Here is a 21,184-nt window from a genome sequence, read left to right on the forward strand (position 1 = left end):
AAACCGGAGGAATTTGAAAACGCCGGCTTTGCGTTTTAGTGAGGGCGGAAAACATTTTGAAAAAGGACCTTTTCAAAGACGATGACGTTCACCGATCTGCCTGACTGAGAAAGCTTGATTCCAGGCTAGGGTCTTCCTAAATTCATCCCGCTGAAAGACCGAACGACCCTGGAAGATTAAGCACTTGCACTTAATGACTGGCCCCAAGGAAAACAGTGAGGCTTGTTTCCCCGAGACCCTCAATGTTCTCCGAGGCGAAGATTGAGGTCGAGGGGAAACAAAACTGGGACCAGTCATTTAAGTGTTTTGTTATGCCTCCCAACTCAAAAACAGAAAAAAAAAAATGGGAAGAAATCGACGCCGGCTGGCTCAAAAGTTAGCCGCGGTTTCAAGGAGCACGACCTGATCGCGTGCGAGTCGAAAGTTCAAGTTGTCGTTTCCCTAGGGAGTTAGTGAGTTTTATTCGCCCTATGGAGTTAGTGAAGTTTGACCCACAACACGTGACACGTTCTCCTCCAATCGGAAAACGTATTTGAGTTGGGAGGTACATTAATTTAGCCAGTTGACCTCTGCTTTGTTACCAGAGTATGAGTTGTCTGAATAATAGCAGGTATTGGTTACGCACAGGTTCCTGAACTAAAACATATTTACTGATATTCCTTCGCGTATACAAATGAAATTTAAATATCCCGCACCAAGATGGCGAATTAATCAATGCAAATGATTGCAATTAATCAGCCATATGGTGTGTAGTCGCAAAACGCATGCAAATTTAAATTGCAAATTGTACATCGCTGAAACATTTGCTGTGTTAAGTTCCTCGGTAGTGCATCTACCATCACGTTCAAGAATTCCACCAGCGGAAACATAAGTTACCTCAGCTTGGCCTCTTCCAGGAACAAGTACCAAGTTTTCTTTTGGACCGTTCTCTCGTTTAGAGCAGTTAGGAAACACTAACAACTGCAATAAGAATTTACTTCAAGCAAGCCTTGCAAGCACGTGCTTCGGATAAGATATGGTTTTTATATCTTGCCAAGGTAAGAACTATACACAAAACCAGCGTATTTTGTGAAAGAAACTTAGCCTTCTTTTTTCTTCGAACGTTCTCTATAAAAAGCTCTCTTCAAACATTAGTTAATCTTTGTCCACTCAGCAATGAACGTTGATATTTCTAACTTTACACTATCGATGAATTCATTCGACGTAGTAATCTTTCATAAAGGACTGATGCAACTGAGTACTTGCTCTCTAAAGTGAATTCTGAATTTGCTCATTTTATATTGTGCGCTCATTGTTTTAACTCGTTTCGTTCAACGCAACGGAACGACATTTTCCAAGTTTGTTTTACTCAGTATTAGCAACACGAGCTACATTAGAGAGGGCCGAATGCTTAAAGAAAAACACAAATTTTCTTCAAAACTTTCTTTTTTCTCCATAATTCTGTCCAATATACCTTCCTAAGTCTCTAACAAGCGAAATTTGGCTCGATGAAGGAATTCATACATTTTTGGTAAAGGTTTCCTGAACCAGAAGCATATCGCCTGAACACAATCACAAATAACTTTTGTATTATTATCTTTATTATTATTATCATTACCATTATTATCTTTTTTAAGGATAAAAGGATAAAATTTAAAAAAGATTATTATCTTTTTTTAAAATTTTATCCTTTTCCAGGACTATGAACGGACGATTAACAGGATAGAGATTCTTCAGTTAACTTAGAACCTTTCAGTCACATCCTTCAGTGGCAAGCTCAAAATTTATATTCTCCTTACGGAATGTCCATACATTTTCTTTTAATGTCAGTTCTGAGACTTTGGCAGTACATCAAGTCAATATGCTCAAGTTGAAGAGTTTTACTTTCTGTAGTTGAAAGAGAAAGCCCGACCCCATGTTGGATGTGAACACACGCATCTTTATTATTCAGCCCAGAGTGCAACGCGCACCCTAACATCTCCCTTCCTTTTTTTGTTTGGAAGCTGAAAGCTGAACTTAACACTCAGTGATAGCTTAAAGAGTCTTGTGCCACACCTACTGTGGGCTGCAAAGTTCCTTATAAAAATTCCTTATATAAATTCAATAAAAAAAGGAAAAGAGAAGAAGAAGAAGAAAAAAAGAAAACTTATTTTTGATACTAACTTGTGTAGCTCGTCGCGAGCAATTTAATGTCACTACTGGCCAGAACGGCAGTTCGTAAGGCCAGGCGGGTAGGTGGTTTGGACACACACGTGGTGTGGAACGAGTTTTTGTCGCAGACTTGTCTGTTTGTTTCCGCTTAGCAGCTGGACTTGGCTGAAAGCACACACTTGATTCTTCGATGTTTGTTACCAATGGGTCAGGCACGGACTTGTTCGGAGCTGCTTCCACTACAGCATTTTACACAGGTGGTTCATTGAGGGTGGATGGTTCTACTCCAGGTGGAGTGGAAGGTGGATGGACAGCTTGCACAACTGGTGGAGTGCGTTGACTGGAAAGGTTCTCGAAAAGTCGTTCAAGATCCAAGGAGAGCCGGCATCACTGCTGCTCTAACATACAGGTTCCTTTCAAAAACCCACAACAAAACATTCCGCCATTGTTGAGCTTCTATTTAGTCAGCGGTTATCTTCTTTTCAACACAGGCTACAGGGCAGCACACTAGCTCCGGAGGTTCTTTTCTTTTCTATTTGTCTTTCAGTTAAAGTGGGTTGCGTAGAACTTAAAACATCGAACGACTTATAATCCTAGATTAGTGTTTATCGGCGTTTCAACATCACAGCCGGTTCAGAAATGACCAACATGATTACTACGCGACCAAGCGCGCGACTTAGAGACAAGAACTTGTAACTTAAGTAAGTTCTCTCGTTTATTCTATAAGAAATGTGTGTAGAACTGCTAGAAGAATTGCAATTTCGCCAGAGGGTTGTGGAAAACAATTTTCGTAAGAGGAACGGGTTAATGCGTGAAAAGGTAGTGATGTTGTTACGTTCCACATTTCCGAGCCATTGAGTTCAGTCCAAATTATGAAGTCTTCTCCGATCGGCCTTCAGCGACACTTGTTTCTTAGCAAAGTCTGATAAAACAAGATAAATAATTGTTCTTACTGTATGCTTAAGTTCCCTTTAGATATCATAAATTTAACCTCTCATAATCCATGGGTTTATTCTGCTGTTACATTTATAAGACTGAGTGATTGTAGTTCCTGAATGACGTACCTGAAAGTCAATTCATGTAAAGTAAAACTCGCTTGTAAGAACCTAGTGGTTTACCTGGCAGAAATTTGCAATTTTAACACCCAAAAATATGTGAGCCCATTTAGCCATGCAAAATCAAGCAGGCTCTTGTATGTATGTGGGTTACAGTTGAATTATGATAAACATTTTCACCTATGAGTGCGACTTTTTACATTACAAGAAAATACATAATACATTTGCGAATAAATGCTGTATATTCAAGGACCAAATGGTTTGGAACCCAAGTTTATTTATTTTTCTGGTAATCAACTCATATATAACCTTCATAGAAAGTAAGAACCTAATAAAGAATCTATTTAGCCTAAGTTGCCAAGAACTGCCCCAAAATACCTACAAGAACGTATTTTGCCAGAATTCAAAAAATGTCCGGGTTCTTACTCGCGGGTTGTTGTTGTACGACTGCGTTCTCTTTTTTGTAAAGAGGGTACTTGTAGGGTGGGTGAGGGGAGAGAATGCGGCAATCCCAATTCCTCCTTATTGCCCAAATTCCAGTCCCATTCCCACTCTTTGTTTATGACTCCCAGTCCCATTGACGCAAATCTCAATTTCCCAATCCTAGTTCCCATTCCACCCCTTCAGATCTCTCTCGGAAACCGCAGACTTCTTAGAGGTTGTCATGACAAATAATCTACTTTCGCGCCTTGATGAAACGCACCTTTAAAATTAGATACATTGAAATTTGAACTAACCTTAATATTTGTCTTTTTCTTGTCCATAATATGATAAGTGCACCCCTTTTGGAATCTAGGTAAGCCCACGTCGTTGCTTAGCAACTGACAAGTCTTAAACGATTGACCAATGGCGTGATAATAGTTGTATGCTTTGCAGTCTTCTTGCCGTATGCAATAGTCCCAACACTGAAGCTCAGAGACAACCTTCACCTCAAAAGTGACGTCACCCTCTAGAAACTGATTGAGCACTGGTTTCCTTCTCAGAATGAGGGCGTCACGGCAGCTGTCTTTAAAGAGAAGTGATGTCACGGGTTAAAATGGTGGCGGCAATGTCAAGTCACGCGACCCCACTGTAATGCAATGTTTTGTCAGAAGCCCTGCGTTGCAAAAGTCACCTTGTCATGTCGTGTAATGTCATGTCATGTCACGCCATCTCCTATCGCGTCATCATGATAATTAGTACATACCATACAGTTGAATAATGCGTTCTGATGGGACTTCACATCAAAAATAAGCAAAACTACAACCTTGGTCACAAGGGTTGGAAAGAAATCACTCTATACAGATTTTGCCCCTCCCTACCCCTAGGCAATGTTGACAAAACACTTTCATCTGACACAAGTTTGCATTTGACTATTTTCCAACATTGAAAGGGGGAATGGGGGTGTTGACATTTATTCTGTAGGTATGACGATTGTGATTTCATGTTTTTGGCATTTTCCAACACAGTTTGTCCACGATTGTCTGGGTTTTCATATGCTTTAAATGTCCATAACTTACACTGAAATTTACAAATTCGAACTAAACGCGGCACACGTGCTATCTATCACTTGCTCAATAAAATTATTGCCCATATCTGGTTATTGCCTAATTCCCTAACTTGATTCGTTGATTTCGTTTTTCCCTCAAAATTGAGGTTTTTAGCGTTTCTACCTCATGTAACAAGCAATAAAATATATCTCTGCTAAACATATCTCAAGAAAGGCCCATTTTTCCTCTAAAACGAAATTGGCAGGTAAAAAGTACTTTAAGATCTTTGAAAGGGTGTTCCCATGGTCTATTTTCATTCCAGACACACCTTTAAGGGCCAGAAGGTACGGTTTACATCGGTTTTTGAACGGTTTACCAAGAAGTTACAGGAGATTATGACGTAATTGTAGAGTCACAGATATTGTGAGAAAAATTGCTTAAGGAATTAACATCAGGATACAAAAATGACTAAGAATACACATTTTAATGAACATATAACTTGTTTGTCACGAATTTCGAAGGGTTTACAAATAGTAAACCCTTGGATATAAAAGAAATCTTCTTTTACCTTTTCTTTATAAAGCAGTTGTAAACCGTTGTAAACCGTGCAATTTATGTTGCAATCAGTGAGAGTCTGTAATTTTATGTTACTTTGTGTGCTTAGTTGAATGCTGTCATCAAAATGATTCACAGACCGAGCTGTGACGTCTTTATGACGTCCTTTTCAATAGTAATCCGTTTGAAAACCGTCACGCAACGTTGTAACGCGTCGGTAAAACAGTGCAAATTTGTGCCGCTCATTGGTTTTTGAAAAGGGAACAAAGAACAACATGTACTCGTTGTGTTCTGGCGAGAATTGCGTTCAAAAAGGTGGTGATTAATGTCAAAAAGCCAGCATATCTTATATGTCTCACCAGAGCTGCTCCATGGAATTGACTGACGTCATTGTGACGTCACCCGTTGATCACATGATCTCCATTTAACCCTATTTGATATTTAGCTTCAGGTTGTTACAGAAGCCAAATATCGCTATGATTGGTCAAACGAAAAAGCGTTGACGTAGTCCCACCCCGCTCAGACTGTAGCTTTAAAAGCTTTAAAGGCGTAATATGTAAAAAGGTAAGTTAAAATGACTATAGGAAAATTAAAAGAAACGTGTGTTAAAAGTCCTTATCACGTCACGCCATGTCGCATCCGGTCTTGCTCTGTCACGCTATGTCTTGCCAATCATGAAATGTCACGATGGGGTAAATTTGAGTAGGGAAGAACTAAATTAAACCCAAAATGAGATATATACGTTATAAAAACAAGTAGTTCAGTCTCTTTGTTTGACTTCTTCCTATACCAAATGATAAAATAATCCATTTTTTATGCTTTTGACACACAATATCTGAGCCCCGCCCCGGCCCTGTGTCTGTTTTAAAAGAATCCGAAAATAAATTTGATTTGAGTGAAAATTACCTTGTGATTACAAATATATTTTTTCTGTAACAACATTTAAACCAGTCTTCGTTTGGAAACATAGATAAACTGCAGTTTTAAAAAAGCTTCTTGCTTTTATGTTTCTTAAAAGGTCTGTGACAAAATAATACTCGTGCATGTCCGACATTGATTGACAGTGCAAGATTTACCAGGGTTTTAACCAATAGCAATCACGGAACTCACCATAGATCAGTCGCCGCTCTAAATAACTAGCTGTTTTCTCGTGAAGCTATATACAGAATATAATGTCCCGCCCCTGGGCCCCTTACGTTGGGTCGAAATACCCCCCTCCTCCCAAATTCCTGATCAAAAGATCTTCACTCAAAAACGAAAAAGATGCTGTAAATAATAAGTAATTTCTTGAATACCTTCACTGTAACTTTCACGGTTCTCACAAGATCCACGGAAAAGAAGTTTCCTCGCCGATGCCAAATTTAAAAGTTGTACGGCCGGATGAAAAAATCAAATCGTTACACATGCGCAGGAGAGTGCAACAGACCCCTCAAACATTACGTACGCTGGTCCCATAGGAAAAACTTGCTTTCCTGAGGATGTTTTCCGAGAAAAAATCGAGAGAACATCGACATTCGAGGGAAAACAAAACTAACTCTTTCCCAAGGGACCAGTGATTTAGTGTTTTGTTATATTTTATATAGCTGGAATTTAGTGTAAGAGTAGTCAAAGTAACCCATGTTCAGTGGTAGAGAGAGGGACATTTCTTATTTGTCGTTCGCCGGGCAACATTTCGATTTAGCCATCGCAACGTGACCATAAGTCAACTAATGAGAGCGTGCGTTAGATTCAAATAAACTCCAGTTATTTGAGAAATAGAAAACACGTACCGTGTTACTATCGAGTTTTAGTAGAATTCTACTAGTATACAAATGCAAATGCTGCAATCTGATTGGCTGAGCCATTGCACACCATCAGCCATTAGCGTGCCGTGGCTCGGTTTGGTCGACCAAATTTCAACGCTTCCTCGTTTCTCCGAAGTTTTGAAAGAACATTTAGAAACAAATGAATACACAAAATTCTCGAGAAGACTAAAAGTAAGGCATTAACGGTTTCTTGAATTAAGAGAGCTCGAAATTTTTGAAAGAAACTGATAAGCGCGTTTACAAAACTGCAAATTGACAATTTATTCAGTCCGCGCAAAGTCTCCAAAGCGTGAAGTTTAATACTAAGACCCGGCCAGAAATAAATGGAATCGTCATTTGAAGGAAATTTCAGTTAGAATTCTACTAAAACAATTGGATTATTCGCTCTCGATTTCTATGATCCGATAGTGCAACTATCACCTCATAGAAATCTCGAGCTCATAATCTAATTGTTATTAGAAACATAATTTTAAACCAATCGCGTATTTTCCATAGGCTATTTTCAAACAATAATAATCCTAAATATCTTCTGTAACTTTTCTTCATCGAAAACGTACGTCATGTCACCATGGTTACCTGCACTAGGCCGTTTTTTCTTGGTTCTGAGGCATTTTAAGTCGCCGTTGAATTCCTCCAAAACGCAACACTCCTTGCTCAGTTGTCTACATTGCTCCTCTGTGATACTTGCGCCGATTCCAAGGCAGGGTTTGGAGGCGACGACTTCAGCGAACGAGCATTCTATGAAGAAGTACATGCAAGCTTTTAGCAGAGACACGTTTTGTTCTTTATCTGCGAAGCAATTCGGCCACTACAAATTCAAAAAGTAAGGTAAAATTACCACCGGAGAAAATTTGCAAAGGCAAATTTTCGAACATTAGTCTTCCTTGGTCGGGGGTAAATTTCAAAACACTAAAGCCTAACTCAGATTAGATTGTTTTGAATCTACACAATTAATTAATTGTTTACATACTTGTGTTTTTCATATAGTGTTTACTTGTAAATTATACTTATATATCTATATGTATTTTTAATTTTAGTTAGCATATGATAAATGTAGAATTTCTCTGTAGAAAAGTCATCATTAAACCGTTATTATTATTATTATTATTAATTCTTCTTCTTCTTATTAATTAATTATATAATTCGTTTGTAAGTTAGTATTTCCCTGACATATATATTGTCCTGAGAATTTTTACAGTTGTAAGTTTTTATAAGCCACTAATAAACATCATTATTAATTATTATTATTATTATTATTATTCTGTTCTCTAACGAAGCCATATAACGCTAGAAGTGACAGCTTTCCATGTTTTTTATTGCTTACCAGAGGTTTACTTTTCAAGCTAGCGGAGCGATTTTTCAATTTCGAAGTAGTCTTGCAAGGTGTCATTGGGTTTGTTTGTTTTTTTTTTTTGCATTACTACGCTACACGATTGGCTTAAAAAAACGCGCGCCACTTTGTCAACCAATCAGAAGTCAAAAACCAACACCAGTATCGTGATTCGCTCGCACACGTTTTCTCACGTTTTCTGCTAGCTACATATATATATTTTCTTCAAGTTTTGATTGGTTCATTAGATTGTGTGTGTCCTTTGTGATTGGCCAAAGTGATAACTTTGGTTTTGGTTTAACGAAACTCAATTGAAAACTGCTCCTTGAAAAACAACTGACAGAGTAAAACCAGAGAAACTAGTAACACAGGAGAGACTGTTGCGTGTTGCCACTAACCTGTTGCCATGATGCTTGGCAGAGACAACAGAAAGCATAACAAGCGCAATTCAGTTTGTGAACTTTTGTCCAGAAGCGGCAGTTTCAAGCTTGAAAGTTTTAAATGGATTCAAGATCAATGTAAATAAAACAGAAAAGGGTTATCTAAAATTGATTCAGTTACATCGAGTTTCTGTTTTTAAAGTGCCACTGAAACGAAATTTTCGTATGTGAGGTTTTTGCTTAGTAATAAAGTTTCAACCTTACTTGGAAACACTGCAGACTTTTTTTTCGCCTACGGTAAGCGAAAACTGCTTTTTCAGCCGTTCGAAATTGGCTGGTTAAGCCCAAAATTGGCGGCCATCTTGGCGCGGCCAAAACAGCCTAGTGACGTCACTGGTTGTATTGCTCTCATGCCGCGCTGAAAATTTAGAGTGATTATGGGAGAAGAGAATACTGTTCGAAGCCCCCCAAAAAACATCTTAAGGACGTCTCAGGGCTGTAAAGCAGATAATAACAGTAGCCTTAGACATGAAGAGGTGGAGAGTCGATCCTGGGGCTTTTCAGTCTATTTAATTGGATATTTTATGTAAGCAAGCAAACGAGTGGGAGTTCTTAGATCGCAAAATGATCGGGACTCTTAGTGAAATGGCCAGCACTCAATTAAACAATATCTACACTCATAAAGTTAAAAGACATGAAAACAAGAGAAAGCGGCTTTTGAAAATATTATCCGGAGTGCTGCTGCATGAACCGTAGCAACAACGCTTCGAGTTTTCGAGTCGCTTCGCTTCGAGGAAACCGGACGCTTTGTGAGTTTCACCGCGGACGAGATTGTGCCACAGTGACCTTTAGTCTAGTTGTATCTGCTACATCCTACAAGTTATCGCAACAGCAACAATTTAAGAAACCCTCTTCTTTTATATGAGGGAGCGAATTTAAACTATAAAGGCAAACTTAGCTGCCATGACCCTACAATTATATGTTTTCAGGAAACGAGAGAAAGCGTGACAATGTCGGCGGCGAAAGGTCATATATGCAAATTAGTTCAAATTCTGTTTAATAAACCTTCGACTAAATAATAAACTAGTGACGTTTAACGAATTGCTTTGAACTTGAATACTATTAAATGAAGATCATAGACATAAGTATGTGCTAAAGAACTCCAAGTTATCCATCGGCCGTGAAATATTACAATTGGGAGATACGTGTAAAAGAGAAGCGAAATTCCCGCTTTGTTTACACTGATACGTATGCGGCGATAAAGCAAACCCTGCTGCGGATCACAATTTTCAAAGATACATTTTGTCTACCACAAGAACTCTCACTTATTAGTATCATAAAAAGATGCTCTCTGTGTGCAAAGAAGTACTCGACTCAAAGATTGTGGACCGTTAATAACTTCATGATTGTGCGGATGGCTGATGCGCTTACGGCTTTTAATGCAGCAAAGTTGCCGAGGATATATTCGAACCTTGTTAATAGACCTTAGATAAACGTGAGAATCCAAATTTCAGAACCAGGCTGAAAACAGACGACGAAATATCGTGTTTAGGCTTCAGGACGTGATACAAAAGTTGCCACACTCGTCTTCGAAATCTCCAATCGAGTACTCAAGATGTTCGAAAAGTATACTGAGCTGTTCTAATCTGTAGCATTCATTTTGGTGAATCTACATTCTTTGGCGCCCTCCAACGTTTATGATGTGTATTTCCTGTCAAGGCTGGACTGAAATTACAAGGTAGGAAACTAGTAGGTATCGACAATATGAAGAATAAACTTAAATAAATCAAGTGAAAACAAGAGAGAATCTTACGCGCTTCTTGCGTGAATACAACCAGTGACGTCACAAGGTCCTTAAACTCGGTTCCAGAGCCCGGACACAGTTTTGCTCCAAAAAGTCGATTTCAGCAGCTAAAAAGAGCACTTTCCGTTAGGATTTGACAGAAATAAAGTTCACCATTATTTTAAGCACGTTTGAAACTATAAATTGGGCTAAAAAAAGAGAGTACGAAAATTTCGTTTCAGTGGCACTTTAATACAGCTAGTGCAGACGTGGTAGTTTTGTTTCTAATGAAGCCGTTAGACGCAAGTTGCAATCGGCGAGAATCGTAGTGCTATCGAAAACGTAAATTCTTTCGGATTTACCGCACGTTTGCAGTTATAATAGGGAGTTTAAGAAAACCACGACGGCAACGGTAACCAGAACGTCGTTAAACAAAAAGTTTTATGAGTAGAACGATGGCTGTGCACGTGCCGGTTATAATAGGCCCTTTGCAGGATTCGGTCAGTTCGGAATTAATTGCGCTGGGACGCAAGTTACACAGTGGGACTTTCAAAACAAAGGAACTCGTACCACTCCAGCCCGACTTTGCTTTGTTATGAAAGCGGTCCCACTGTGCAACTTGCGTCCCGGCATAATTAATTCCGTACCATGTGACCGGATCCTGCAAAGGACCTATTGTGTTGGTACATTTCTTTGCCGTCTCGCTGCAAAACAACAACGTAAAATCACCAAATTCTGCATTGTCTGGAGAACGTGAACCACGACGGATAGTTTTTAAAATTTGTATTTCGATCATATCTTTACGCTCCGTGCCATTATTCAGTTTCGGGATAGTTTTGACAAAAAGACACAAAGCAAATGACTTTAGAGTATCGCGAGATTCGTAGGTAAAACTGATTCAAATTCATTTTTAAATCGACGTTTTCCTCGGCGTTCTGCTGTCGTAGTTAATTAAACTCTCTATAAATTATAACGCCTGTCGAGGAAAAATAGCGAAAAAGGCAGCAAACATCTGCAGTTTGCTGACAGTCAGCAATAAGTTTCTGTCATTATCTGAAGTTGAAGCAATAACCAAAAACAACAATGTAGATTTGACAAAGACAGTCTTCTCAATATTAGCGCAGATGTGGAAGAAACTGTATAAGAAAAATTATGTTAAAAATATCCATGGCTGGGTTGCTTTCTTGTTGTTCTTTGGCGATTGAAAAGTTGTCTAAGAAATGTTAAAAATTTTAACGTGGTATGTGATTCTTGCATACGAATCAATGCTGTTAAACAGTGCAAAAGCTATTGAGCAGTACTTTCATGTGGCACTGTTTATTATGCTGTACAAAGTGGCTCTAACTTTTAAGTCTGTGGATGAAGCCCTAGTGTGTGACCATTCAAATGAAAGCTATTGAGCAGTACTTTTATGTAGCACTCTTTATTACACTGTACAAAGTGGTTCTAACTTTTAAGTCTGTGGATAAAGCCCTAGTGTGTGACCATTCAAATCGGAAAGCTACTGAACAGCACTTTTATTGTGCTGTGTAAAAGGGTTATAAAATTTAATAGTCTGGATAAAAATTACTTAAAAAAATCTACTGAGTAATACTTTCATCCGGTGCTGTTTCATAGCGGTTCGAACTTGATTCGGTTGGACAAAACCCTAATGTGTGACCATTCAAATGTGTGAAAGCCATCAAGTAACACTTTCATGCTTCTTTGTTTACTTTACACTTTTATAACGCAAAATAAAGCTTGGAGGTTTTGTTAACTGCAGCTGGAGATAGGCCATTAGTCAAAGTGAGATAGCTAGTACTGAAAGAAAAGATTATCCGCTTCTTGAATTTCGTTTAAAGAACAAGCCATTTTAATGATGTTGCTATGGACAATCGTAATGAAAGACGTTTTAGATTCGTTTGTAACCTTAGATAGACTTTCTTCTACATTGAAATGTTGATAACTTCATCTAAAAGGGATTTTCTGAAAGCTTCATGGCTTCATATATCACTTAACTCAAAAAGCTGGAAAAGTTCGATTACAATTAGGCCCCAGTTGTATAGTCTCGGGTACCCGAGACGACCCTACCTCCGAGGCAACTTTAGCTAGCGTTTATATGTGAAAACGTAGTCCCTGTAGCCCGAGTCACAGTTGACCCTGCATGATTATTCATAACCCATATTGAAAAATAAATTTGCGCAAATATCTCTCTTGCTTTGCGTTTCCCTCGGTGATTCGATCACAGTGGGTTTTTGCCGAGTTGAACTTTTGCTTTAAACCCTTAATCTAGGCGTTACGTGACACCCGCCACGCCAAGAGTTGTCCCGGTCAGGCGAGCCAAAGCGTTCACATGAAGAAAAGTTGTCCCGCTTGCCAGGGTTACCCTACCTGCCGAGGTTAGACAACTCGCCCACCGGAGTTGTCTCACCCCCCGAGACGGGTTCGCGATCCTAATGTAGACGGTTGGTACGGTTGAATTTTGCAAAGAAATAAGCTGAAAGTTACCTCGGCCAGGGTAACTCGGGGAAGGGTTGTCTCGGGTACCCGAGACCATATAAATGGGGCCTTAGTAAAATAAACAGGAGACAAACTCATAACATCAAAATTTCAGGATATAAATTCTTCTTATTTTATCTTGACGTTTCGTGTCGTACAGTTTGGAGAATCTAGTTGTACATCAAAGCGTCGTCTCTTCTGTTATTGCTGTGTAAACTGTTTATGCGCTATTTGCCAATGGTTGTGTGTTAATGTTATAAAAGACAAATTGGATTTTTATCAACTTTAAAATATGGATTATATTGTTAAACGCAAATGACTTACCTAAATCCATTATAGCTGAAAGTTACTCGCACAAAACCAGGCAAAGTTTAATTTTTTGGACCGATGTTTAGCTAGCTGATATCTCACACTTTAAAACAAGGCAAACTCGACTTTATTTGGTGCGGTGGGATTGGTTACATTGACCGTTTCAGAAAATTACTATATTTCTTGAAAGCAGCTGCACAAATAGTAATGAACTAACATTCACGGAAAAGCCACTTTGCCAAGTGAGGGATAAATTGTACGTGACACAAAAAAAAATTGCAAAGGCAATAGAGTGAGTTGAACGGTTTTAGCGGCACTAAAGGGAAGGTGGGTGGAGAAACTTGTTGAACCCGTGATGTCGAGTAGAATTGCGAAATGCGAGATTTACACGCGAGGGGAGCTGCGATAAGCGTATAAAAGGTCTGGGGTGGAAACAAGATTTTACAGATTTTGAGGTTAGCGATACGGAGCGCCGAGGGCGGTCCCCTGAAGAGGGTCCGGCGGAGACATCCTCCCCCTGAAAATTTTTAAAATTGAGGTCTTCGAAAATGGGATTTCCGGCATACTGAGGCAAAGTAAGCGTGTTATAATGTCGCATTTTTTTTTGATTTAGGGGGTCCCTCCTCCTTAGATCTGCCCCAGAAGGTCTTGATAATCTCCTTCAAATCAGAATAGAGACAACCAAGAGGGGATGAAGGGTAAAACTCACTGTTAATCCAGCATAAAAGCATTATTTTAAACAATTATTAGATTCGGTTTTTGTGGCATTGAATAATAAAGGTCGAGGTAGGGGTTATCAGCCGAAGCCGAAGGCTAAGGCTGATAACCCTTACCGAGACCTTGATTATTCTGGATATCACAAAAACCGAATCTAATAATTGTTTTATCATACATTGAACGAAAAAAGAAAAGGAAGTCACGTTTTTACTTCTTCGCTGACGGCAAGCAACACCAAGCGGGCGAACTTGACATGATTACCCGAAGAAATCATGCACCGCGGTCATACATGACATGATTACCCGTGACCTTGAGTGTCCTTGACATGATCATTGTACAATCTGCAGCTAGATGACGTCACAGGAGCTGATTTCGAAAATTCACTGTACGCTTTTGGCCAATCAGAAAAGAGCTAGTGAGTTCAATGTATAATAATCAAGCTTATCCCTCAAGTTATTTTTGACATCGTACTTAGTTCTTACCCGAATGTTATCACGCGCGTTGCGTGGATGTTTTCGTCTTGGATTCCTTTCACAGGATTGGCTGTTTCTGGACTGCCCCGAGATCTTCAAAAGTTGAAGCAAAGTAAAAATATCCTGAGAAGATTCTTTGAAACGTCGATCGGTGAAATTTCATCCTGTCAAGTTGAAACCACAACAGAAATATTTAGTTTTGATTTATATTTCAAGCCTTAGCAGAATAAAGGCATTTTGGGCGGAATACTCCGTAAATCATTTCTCTTATTAACAAAACATTAAACTATTAAAAATATATACGATGGTAGTAGCTTCCGATGTAGTTAAATAAATAAAATCATGAATTATTCAAACTTCAGCTGGGACCACGAGCTGTTTCATCGTACAGTTTACAGCTTAAACACATTATCCGAAAAGTGGCGTACGCTGCATTTCAGGTTACGTAATTTCATGGCCTCTATTCTCATCGAAAACAGTTCAGTTGTTAGAAAATTCCATGTCCGCCACTGAAGAACAAACAATTTAATTAAACTATCACAGATGGTGAACCTTAACCTTTTAAAAAATTGCACTTGGCAAAATACTGAATAATTACACCAGGAACCCTTTGTTGGCAAAGAGAAAACGCTTTTTTCAAGGAATCTTACCTTACTTTCCAAAATCAAACGTCACGTTATCTCCAATCAGTAGAAAAGGCGCCCACTGCTTCACGTCAGAGTAATGAGCCGTTACATCTCATCCACGTCATGGCCTGATGAAGAGAATCACTAGCGCCTTCCCCACGAACAAGGTGATCGTAGAAAAGACTCCTTAACATCTCTGTTTAGCTGTCTTCTAGGGCCCACAGTGACACCAACACTGAGCGTGCACCAGATCATCCACGTGCACTGTGGCAACAGCTGAGGACTACCAGTTTAGCTCGCAGTCGAACTTGTGCAATTTCAGACATTGTCAATAAGTAGAGACCCTCTCGAGGTATACTGTTAGGAATAAGAAAAGAAGGTGTCAGGGCAATTGCTCCTCTTTCTGCATTACCGTGAGCAGCCAAATGAATCAGAGCCACCGAATTTATCGCTTGAAGTACCGCCTGCTTAGTAGCCTGCTGTCCTAGTAAAGGCTAACGCCCAGCTTTCTTCCTGCCTTCTTCGCTTCCTCTTCTGCACAAGGCGGTCTCGAAATGGACTTAAGACATCCTTTGAAAATCACCTCACCAACATCAGGATTCCCCACTATCAGTGCACCGGTCTGACTGTGATAGTCTGCTGGACTGCCATGGATGAGCCTGAGAGTTGTTAAAGAAGGAACGACGCGGATCTTGAAAGTTTCTGATAAGGTCTTTCCACTTTCATCAGGCAATGCAGCAAATGGAATGTTGCATAAAGAACGATCAGCAACGATGATAATTTTAGGGCCCTCAAGCAAGTCAGTCACAGGAGCGATGATTAGTTTGAAACACAGAGGAAGATCCATTTTAGGTCCTCGGTTCTCTTTACTTTTATTTCCAATTAGGAATCCTTCTTGACTGTCATCCCCGCATGAATTGGATTTCCCTTACATGACATTAAAAGAGTCATCCTTGCGTAGCTCCTTAGGTGACACGCCAAACTTCTAATTAAAAGCTTTTACTTGTTAAAAAGTCATCCAGATTTTGAACAATTCCTTTGTAAGCAATAACTTCACTTCCTTTGATCTTTTGGAAATTTGTGACTCCACCTCTTTTAAGAATCCAGAAATACATGCTGTCAGAAAAATAGGAGACGTATAGACAAGAACCATTACGTTCTCTGTCCTTGATGCTTTCAATACCAGACCATGTTTGAGGATTAGCGGAGACTTGATTTTTCATAGAATACTGAGCTGACATTTATTCTGCCAAAGTCCTAGCCTTCCCAAGCTCTTAAACATACAAAGCTGGCAAGGGATTTCTGGTTTCACAAAGCCATGTACAGAGGATCTTGCAGGAAGAAATGTTGTCATCCGAAAACGATATCTTCCATTGATCGCTATCTCGTAAGGAGCCGCGCATTTTCTCGCATTTTTCGATAGCAGTAAGTAAGTACGAGAAAACTTCCTGAATATTTCCTTCTTTTAATCTTATGTCTGCTAATGCCTCGAGTGATTGATACTGCAGGGAAACATCTCCAATGTCCTCACTAAACGCAAGTGAGTTCGTGTAAAGTTCTTCAGCCTTAACATATTCACCATCTTTGAAAAGAACCTTTCCTAATGATTAGCAACAATTGGCTTGTAAATCTCGGTCTCCAATTTCTTTGCTGATCGCAATTGCTTCTTCGTAACATTCTTTAGCCTTCACACAGCTACTAATTGAGCACAAGATATGTCCTTGCATTAATAAAGAGTCGGCTTTACCAACTATGTCTTCAATTTTTGATGCTATGGAAAGTGCTTCCTAATTACATTCGTTAACCTTGGGATATCTACTAAGAGAGCGAAATGAAGCAGCGACATTATGACAGCACAATTATACTCCTGGCTTGTCACCACTTTTTCTCTTGATCGTCAATGCTATCTCTAAATGTTCGTTACCCTTATCTTTTTCGCCAACTGATAGATACACAGCTCCAAGGTTTAAGTAACAGGTGGCTTCTCCATATCTGTCACCGATTTCTTTATTGATCGCAAGTGATTTCTCAAGATGTTCTCTAGCCTTGTCATATTCGCCAACTGACTGGTACACAGCTCCGAAATTTGAGTAACAGAAGGCTTCTCCGTTTCTGTTACCGATTTCTTTACTTATCGCAAGTGATTTCTCGATATGTTCTTTAGCCTTGTCATATTCGCCAACTGATTGATACACAGCTCCAAGGTTTAAGTAACAGGAGGCTTCTCCATTTCTGTCACCGATTTCTTTACGGATCCCAAGTGACTTCTCGATATGTTCTCTAACCTTGTCATATTCGGCAACTGATCCATACACAACTCTAAGGTTTACGTAACAGGAGGCCTCTTCATATCTGTCACCGATTTCTTTTTCGATCGCAAGTACATAAATCTAACAAGCTACATAAATTAGCATACTTTTCCTCTAGAGACCCTCGTAATACCCATGTGTATTGAGCAGAGTATTTATACGCCCTCCGCACTTGAGATCGTTCTGTTATGCGTTCATGCCCAGAGAGGTCTGTTCAGAGTTCGCTTTTTACTCCACCCAGCTCCCCTCAGCGACGAAAACCTCCGTACTGCTGCACGTCTTCGCATGCGCGGAAATTATTTTCGCCCATATCTTAGTATCTTCACGCGTACGTGTGCCATAGAGGTGCAGCATAACAATGAAAATTCTGCTACTATATAGACATACTGATGACGGCGTGTGACGATTTTCCGAAGATTCCCGACCACTTTCCGAAGATTTCCAAAACACGTCCGAAGGTCACACGAACGTTACCGAACATTTTCGAAAACTTCCGATGATTGCCGAAGGTTACCGAAGATTGCCGAAGACTTTCGAGGAAGACCCGAAGATGTTGCAATGATACACGAACGAATTTAAGAACAATTTAAGAGACAAACTTGATATCAGTGAAATTATCGATATCTTCACTAGTGAGGATATGGAAAATACGCCACTCGAGTCCCGGATGTGGTTTCGAATGAATTTTACGAGTGGTATATTTTCCAGTAAAACACTCGTGTCTATATAATATATAGAGATTTCGCTCATGATGGTTCAATAGGAATTAGATAGGACTAACGCGCGCGGTACATTTTTTATCACTTCTGAGTCAAAACATTTTGTTGTAAAGCAACCAATAAAATACCCAACCGAATGTTTTTCATATTAGCTTAAGATAGAGTTAGGGGATTGAAACCAGGGAAAGTGTAAATCAAGGTTATACTCACCTCTCCACTTCACTTCATCGTATGAAAAAGTCCAAGTAACAGGTCTCGTATGTTCACAAGAGAAACTTTCCCTGCAAGAAAAAAAAAATCAACACAGGTTTCCTTAATAGCTTGCAGGTAAACTACAAAATACCCCTCTAAATCCCTTATTTTTACTCTATATTCAGTTTTTTACCTGTATTGTATAATGTTTAATTATAATTATTATTATTATCATCATTATCATCATCATCATCATCATCATTATTATTATTACTTTTATTTGCCACACAATAATAGAAATTACCAATAATATGGGAAAAGTAGAAAAGAAGTGGCGAGGAGACCTAACAGAAACTATGGGAGCTTGTGAGAGGTTAGAGCTGTTTAAGATCAAAAGGCTTATCCCCCTCCACCCCCCCTCCCCCTCAAGCATTGAAATGCCCAGGCCAGTTAAATTCCCCAAATCTTAATCTTGAGCAATTATAATTTACACAGGTCAAAAATTCCTGTCTTTTTGAAATGGCATACATTATCTTAATTATAAAACAGTTTTCGAGCATTAGTTCTTTAGGACAAACCCTTTGCGTTAGACTTACTGTACTTACCTCTCCCAAAAAGCTCCCAAAAAGCTCCCAAAAAGCTCCCAACTCAGAATGAAATTCGAATTTCCAGTCTGTATCAGCTCTGAAAGGAAATCTGCTTCTAAAATAACAATGACACGAGAATTATCACACTTTCGAACCGTAACATAAGCTTTCGATTTCGACCAACCATGAAGTCTTTTTTTTATATCACACTGTCAGCCGTTTCATTTACCTTGTGTTTCAGTTTTCATTCGTAATTCAAGTCACAAGACACGATTTGGGTACATGTATGTTTGTTTTCTTGATTTATGACATCGCAAAATTCCATAAGTCAGCCCCGAGTTATTCTAAATCAGTAAAATTGTTATATAGCTGGAGTTTTTCCCGCTACAGCGCACCCATTCATTGGCTAGTTCATGGTCACATGACATCTAACAATGAAGCTGTTTACCGCCAAATGCCACGAGCGGGCAACATTGCGAAAACTGTGATGTCAAACGGGAAACAGTTCACTGTTACCCGCGAAATGTTGACCGCTGGTGCACGTGATCAGAGCGTGCAGTGCAAGGTGGCCTGATGTTGTCGCTGGAATCTCAACGCGTTTTTCAAAATCTGCTTTTGTTTTGTTCTGCTATACAACAAATCACTTAATGACTGGTCCCCTGGGGGAACAGTGAATTTTGTTTCCCTCGACGTCGTCTCGGGAAACATTGAGATTCTCGGGAAACAAAATTCACTGTTTCCCTCGGGACCAGTCATTAAATGTTAAATGTCGACTTTTCATTCGCCAGTTTATAAAAAAAAAGATCTGGAGCGAGCCTCATCTCGCGGCAGCTTGTTGTATCCAAAAGTTGCGAATTAGGAGAATTCTAGTAAACTGAAAAAATTCAAAATTTGGGCAAACCACCCCCGTATAGGATATGTTAAAACATACCTCACACTTAAAATTAGTCGTGCGATTAAATTTTATCGTCAATATGGAAAGGATCTGGTCATTACCAACGCCTGTTGGTGCCAAAAATGTTAAACAAATGCTTGCAGTGTCCTTCAGAAGGGGCAGAGATTACTTACAACTATCATAAAGCAGTAGTCCAATAGGGTTCTTATCCTTTTCTGCACCAAATATTCAAAGAATTTTCAAGGACATTCTAGATACAATTACAATTTTTCAAGGGCTTCATCCACGGAAAAAGTACGAACTCCCACTGCACCCCGCGGGTATCTCAACTTGCCATTCTCTGTGACCATACACAACATCAATACATGGCCATATTAGGATGAGGAAACCCAATACCCCACAAGCCTGCCTTACCCCAGAGACAACACTAAACCAATCTGAAAAATCATCATTGTGCTAACGAAGCAATCATGATACATGATAGGTTGTTTGCCTCCGAATATCTCCACTGTGGGCGTATTTTTATTCGTCAGCACTTTGGCAACTCGTCCCTTCGTTTTATACAGGTGTCTGAGACGGATCGTGGAAGTGAGTTGGCGACATCGCATCCCGCATGAAGAGCTATACAGGAGGTCTGGCGATCCCTCAGTCAGCAAATCAGTAAAGAAGAAGCCAGAGGCCCGATGGATTGGCCATGTTTTGAGGATGCAGCTCAGGAACGACCCTAGAGGAGCATTAACCTAGCTTCCAGTGGGAAGGAGAAGGATTGGAGGAGTAAGAGCAGGGACAGAAGTTAGGAGTGGCTATTCACAGGGGCGAGTGGCATAGAATCATTGAAGTCCCTTGTGCCACCAAGGCACTGATTATGATGATGATGATGATGACGACGATGATGGCGGTGGTGATGATGACGATTACGATTGTGAAAGTTTTGCGTTGACCATCACTAATTAAGCAACTGAGTCACTAAGAAACTTGTGTATAAATGATCAATAAACACTTAATAGTAAATGCATTACCAATTAGAAAATAGTAAATTATTAAGTACATAACACTGTTTGGAGGGTTTCATCATGTTTAATAAATTTTCTGTACTCACTATTTGAAAGTCTAACATGCTTTTGACACCTTTTAAACCTCTTTTTCTGTCATGGTTTATAAAAGAAGTTAGCTGGTTATACGGAAACCATAGCAAGAGTTCACAATTTAACTGTAGCCCACATATATAAGAACCTGCATGATCTTGGTTGACTAAACAGGTTCACATATTTTTGGCTATTAACATGGGCAATTTCTGACAGCAAAATCTTAATCCACTAGGTACTTACACGTGGGTTTTGTACTGTATTGCTTATTTACGACACTCTACAGC

At 39.5% G+C, this 21,184-nt stretch overlaps 2 protein-coding genes across 4 annotated transcripts in view; both read right to left on the bottom strand.

Moving 5' to 3' along the window:
* Positions 1 to 1,653: 1,653 nt before the first annotated feature.
* On the bottom strand, positions 1,654 to 8,845 carry LOC145460150 (uncharacterized). 3 transcript variants are annotated; one of them, XM_081444884.1, is made up of 3 exons: positions 7,591 to 8,087; positions 3,923 to 4,191; positions 1,654 to 3,052 (listed from the first exon to the last, which is right to left on the bottom strand). In XM_081444884.1, the coding sequence occupies exons 1-3, from the start codon at positions 7,766 to 7,768 to the stop codon at positions 3,026 to 3,028; spliced, it is 474 nt and encodes a 157-aa protein (XP_081301010.1). In that variant the 5' UTR covers positions 7,769 to 8,087; the 3' UTR covers positions 1,654 to 3,025. The 3 variants fall into 3 exon arrangements, with proteins under 3 accessions (XP_081301010.1, XP_081301009.1, XP_081301008.1); XM_081444883.1 differs by lacking the exon at positions 1,654 to 3,052 and adding an exon at positions 8,743 to 8,845 and having other exon boundaries at positions 3,548 to 4,191; positions 7,591 to 7,752; XM_081444882.1 differs by lacking the exon at positions 1,654 to 3,052 and having other exon boundaries at positions 3,548 to 4,191.
* An 11,061-nt stretch (positions 8,846 to 19,906) lies between these two features.
* The window catches only part of LOC145502028 (histone-lysine N-methyltransferase SUV39H2-like), an 18,146-nt gene continuing 16,868 nt past the window's right edge, over positions 19,907 to 21,184 (bottom strand). The window contains exon 3 of the mRNA XM_081481330.1: positions 19,907 to 21,184. This exon is cut by the window's right edge and continues 2,831 nt beyond it. The gene's annotated coding sequence lies outside the window, so the exon portion shown is untranslated.

The sequence above is a fragment of the Orbicella franksi genome, chromosome 11 (assembly GCF_964199315.1).
Source record: "Orbicella franksi chromosome 11, jaOrbFran1.1, whole genome shotgun sequence".
NCBI classification, from domain to species: domain Eukaryota; kingdom Metazoa; phylum Cnidaria; class Anthozoa; order Scleractinia; family Merulinidae; genus Orbicella; species Orbicella franksi.

Coding starts and splice junctions, on each gene's coding strand:
- LOC145460150 (XM_081444882.1), bottom strand. CDS start 7,768: ATGTACTTCTTCATAGAATGCTCGTTCGCTGAAGTCGTCGCCTCCAAA. Junction 4,192..7,590: donor GAAAAAACGGCCTAGTGCAG/GTAACCATGGTG, acceptor TTCTCTTTAAAG/ACAGCTGCCGTGACGCCCTC.